Source organism: Myotis brandtii, unplaced genomic scaffold, assembly GCF_000412655.1.
Source record: "Myotis brandtii unplaced genomic scaffold, ASM41265v1 scaffold893, whole genome shotgun sequence".
In the NCBI taxonomy this organism is placed as follows: Eukaryota; Metazoa; Chordata; class Mammalia; order Chiroptera; family Vespertilionidae; genus Myotis; species Myotis brandtii.
In genome coordinates, this window is record NW_005371660.1 from 125,722 (window position 1) to 130,429 (window position 4,708).

At 48.3% G+C, this 4,708-nt stretch overlaps 1 protein-coding gene across 1 annotated transcript in view; it reads left to right on the forward strand.

Annotated features, from left to right (window-relative positions):
- The first annotated feature begins 1,956 nt into the window (after positions 1-1,956).
- The window catches only part of TRAM2 (translocation associated membrane protein 2), a 47,042-nt gene continuing 44,290 nt past the window's right edge, over positions 1,957-4,708 (forward strand). The window contains exons 1-2 of the mRNA XM_014532446.1: positions 1,957-1,963; positions 2,299-2,397. Of these exons, the coding sequence (XP_014387932.1) occupies positions 1,957-1,963; positions 2,299-2,397 (106 nt within the window). The remainder of the gene's footprint in view (positions 1,964-2,298; positions 2,398-4,708) is intronic.

Genomic DNA, 4,708 nt, shown 5'->3' on the forward strand with positions numbered 1-4,708 from the left:
GAAAGACCTTAAAAGTGTGGTTTTGAGCTCTATATCCTCCAATTCTGACATTTGTGTCCTGTTTCTTTGTCTCCGCATTTTTTATGCTTTCTTGGTGCACCCCCTAGTGGTCTTTGTGCGCAGTCTTGTTGTAGTTAAGCCTTGATTGTTGTAGTTATCACTGGGAGGAATTGACCTCCAGGCCAACTGGCTGTGCGAATCAGCTGTGTCTGCAGTGGGAGAACTTCTGTCCTCTAGGGAGGTGCCAATCTAGCCTTTGCCTGAGGCTATCCGGCAAATGCCTCTGTGCAGAGCTTGGACGGGGCGGGTCCCAGGGGATCTACAGGGGGGGTGGAGCGAGCAGTTATGGCTGCTCTCAGTCAGGTCCCCAGGGGCTCTGCCTCTCAGAGTCCCAGCAACCGCTGCAAACCTTGGAGAGGAAGCTGCCTTCGAGTTCCGACCGAAGCCAGACAGTCCCGCTTCTCCCGTTTGAGTCTGGGTCCCTAGAGACTCGCCTGGATCTGAAGAAGGACACTCACACCCTGTCGGCAGGCGGGAAGGCTTCCAGGGGTTATGGTTGAACTGGGTTACAAAGGATGAATGAGCCCAGCTGGGTGTGACTCAGCGGTTGAGTGTTGACCCAGGAACCAAGAGGTTACGGGTTCGATTCCCGGTCAGGGCTTATGGCCGGGCTTGATCCCCAGTGGGGTGTGCAGGAGGCAGCCGATCGATGACTCTCTCTCATCATTGATGTTTCTGTCTCCCTCTCCCTCTCCCTTCCTCTCTGAAAAAAAAAGGATGAGTGAGATTTTGATTTGTAAGGTTTTCTGGGGGGGTGGGATACAAAGTGAGGGGGACTAAAACCTCCAAAGAAAAGAGTGAGTAGTATTTTTTGCTGAAATACACGTAACATACATCTGTTCTAAAGAAGAGGAGGTACTTGGACTGGAAGGGAGGCAGGGGCACCCTGAGAAGGTCTCGGGACAGCAGTAATGAGATTTGGGGTGGGGGGGGTGGGTAGGAAATGCCTGTGTATACGGATAGTGCTTTGTGTTCCCCAGAGTGCCATCCCACCCCTCGTCTGATTGGACGTTTCCCTGCGAGCTTGACCGAACATGTCCACGACAATAGCACCCACGAGGAGGCTCCTGCCTCATTGCACACAAAGACAGATGACACCCTCCAGAGAATCGGGGCTGGTGGGTGGGAGAGTCTTGCTCTTCAATAGACAGAGAAGGCCGAGGACAGAGCCTGCGTCCGGGCAGCCAGGAGTCCCAGTGACGCACCGACAGGCTGTGATTCATCATTTCTGTTTCCCGCACTGCTTTTGCTAACCAGTGTTTTCCCCACACCCACGGTGCATCCTTCAGACATTTTTGTTCAGAGGAGAAGCAGTAACTCTTTATTGATGAGGTGTCTCCGGAGGCCTCCTGGGACAGGCCTGGGTCTCGCCTCCTCCCCTGGCCTCCCAAGGGCTCCAGGACAGTGTGGGTAGTGCTTCTCCGCCCCAGCGGCACCTCAGAAACGTCTGGGGAGCAGTAGACAGAGCAGCAGGGCTACTACAGACAGCCTTCATCTTATAGGCAGGGAAAGGGAGGCTCGAGGCTCGCGGTGTCCGATGACTTGCTGTGGTCACACAGCCAGCAAATGGCAGGGGCAGATTGGAGCCCAGGCAGCCGGTTCTCGAGTCCAAGCTTCAAATCCTCACATTTGATCGTCCCTCCCCTGCAGGCTAAACTGCCAGAGCACTGATTTGCCAGGTGGCAACCACAGTTTTTCTCACAGCACCACTGAGATTTTAAAGGCAGCTTTTGAAATAAACAAACCAGAGTGTGGGGTGTTAGGCCTTGCCCCATGCCCTACAGGAGGGCAGATGCTTCTGACGCTCAGGTGTGGACTCCCGGGCTGTTGTCCGCCGTGTAGTTAACATGCTTGGGGAAGCTGGGACCTCATCTTCTATTCGTTTCCGTCTTCACAATGTGGGGTACCCAAAACTAATGGAATGAATGAATGGATGAAAGAATGGCAGACAGATTTGTACCCTTAGCTTGTGAGCTGTCAGCTGGCCAAGCACAGCTTCTTTCATTCCATCTGCAGTGAGTTCAAGTCTAGATACCACACAGGGCCCAGGATTGCTTTGTTTGTTTTTAGTGCAGGTATTGGGAGGGATGTCATTAAATGGAAGAGAAAAAAAGCCAGTGCTAACTGTGCTTTAGGTAAAACCCTCTCACTGCGGAGAGGCCTGTGGTCTGAGAAGGAAAAGGGCTGGGCCCTGGGGGCTGGTGGCAGGCTCCACATGATTCTTTTGATGTGACCAAGAGACTAAATTGGAATTCTTATTCTTTATTTTACAGGTCACTGCCAAGACTGCCTTCCTATTTATTTTACCTCAGTATAATGTTAGCGTGCCTACACCAGGTAAGCAAAGCACTAGTTTCTGTCTTTCTCTGGCCCTGCTAACTCTGAAGGAGTTACGTTACTCAAAGGAGTTACGTAACTTCCTTTTCCTGTGTACATATATGGTCCTTTCAGATTGTCAACCTCAGCATCCAGCATCTTAGCTCTGTCCACGATACAGCTGCAGGCCACTGTCAGCCCTCACCACGGCTCTGCAAGTGGGGCTCTCAGATCAGCACCAGAAACCAGGCACGCTCCTCTTTCCCATTGCAAAGCGCTGGGTGCCTTCTTGATGCGTAACTTCCTTTTCCTGTGTACATGTATGGTCCTTTCAGATTGTCAACCTCAGCATCCAGCATCTTAGCTCTGTCCACGATACAGCTGCAGGCCACTGTCAGCCCTCACCACGGCTCTGCAAGTGGGGCTCTCAGGTCAGCACCAGAAACCAGGCACGCTCCTCTTTCCCATTGCAAAGCGCTGGGTGCCTTCTTGATGAATAAAGAGTTTTTGTTAGCTGAGTCTAATTTTCTCCTCTCTAAATAAAAAAATAAAAAAAAAGAGTTTTTGTTAGCTGAGTCTAATTTTCTCCTCTTCACTCTGTAGTAGAGTTGAATTGTCTGGACTTTAAGGTGAGATTACTTTCTTTGCTTGGCTCCACTGATGCCTAGATGAAGGCTTTGGGGGCAAATCCTTTAACCCATGGCCTACTGAGGATGTAGCTTCAAATCTTTACTGGACTTGCCTGCCCCCTGCAGTCTCTGCAGCCAGGCCCTGGGGGAAGCCATGCTTCTGGGGCAGCCAAATTAGTTCCTTCTTATGAGAATCAACTAAGAGATGCTGGCAAGTGAGGACAAAGACTCTCTGCTCATGAGAGACAGGATACGCCATAGCCAGCCCCAGTAGACAGGGAACCAGGCAGATGCCTGCCCATCCCAAGGCGCACGCCAGCCCTGGTGGGCACAGTGGACTGTCTTGCTCAGTGCCATGCAGTCCAAGGTCAAAGTCAGGCTTCTTCCTCCTAGCTCTTGAAAATCCTAAATATCACATGATCTCACTCATTTGTGGAATATAATGAACAATATAAACTGATGAACAAAAACAGATCCAGAGACAGAGAAGCATCGATCAGACCGTCAAACCTCAGAGGGAAGGTAGGGGAGGTGGAGGGCGTAAGGGGGATAAATAAATAAATAAATAAATAAATAAATAAATAAATAAATAAAAAATCCTAGTAACTAGGACACCTCTAGATCTAGTTCAACTTATTATTTACTGATTTTTAGGTTTCTAAAAATTGTGGTGAAATACAGATAAGGTAAAATTTAACTGTCTTAACCATTTTTTAAGTGTACAGTTCAGTGGCATTAAGTTCATTCATGGTGTTTTATAGTCATCACCACCATCCATCTTTAGAACTCTTCATCTTGCAAAACCGAAACTTCGCACTTGTTAAATAATAACTCACAGTCCCCCCCAACCCCAGCAACCACCACTCTCCTTTCTGTCTCTGTGAATTTGACTATTTGAGGTATCTAATATAAGTCAGACCATATAGTATTTGTCCTTTTGTGACTGCTTAAGATTTAATTTTAAATAAACGTCTTTCCAAAATACATTTACATGATTGCTGCATGTCTTTCGGGGAAAATTTATAAAATACAGATAAACACAAGAAGGAAAAAAAATCACAGATGACCCCACCACCCAGCCAAAACTACAGTTTACATTTTAGAGTGTGGATTCATGACCTACTTCTTTTACTGTTAGCATGCGGTGACCCTTTCTTCCATGCCATTAATTGTTATTCCATTCAGTAAGATATTTTGAAAAGCTATAAAGTATTTTTTAATAGGGATTACCACAAGTTATCTATTCCATCTCATACTATTGGATATTTAAGTTTCTAGTTTTTATTGTAAACAGTGCTGTAGTAAAATTCTTGTGGCTAAATTTTTGCATGTATTCATAATTCTTTTCTTTTTTTTTCTTCATTTTTCATGATTATTTTACAAGGATCAATTCCTATTACTGGAATTTCTGGGTCAAGTAGTGTGTACATTTTAAAGGTTTTATATATGTACTAGAGGCCCGGTGCACAAAAATTTGTGCACTCGGGGGGGGGGGGGGGTTCCCCCAGCCCGCCCGGGGCCCGCAGGGCGGATCGGGAGGAGGTTGCGATACCCTCAGTCACGCTCAGGGTAGGGCTGATTGGGGGGTTGGGGCACCGCCCCCTGTCACACTCAAGGCAGGGTCGATGGGGGGGAGGCGGCGCCACCCCCTGTCACGCACAGAGCAGGGCCAATCAGGGGGTTGGGGTGCTGCCCCCTGTCAC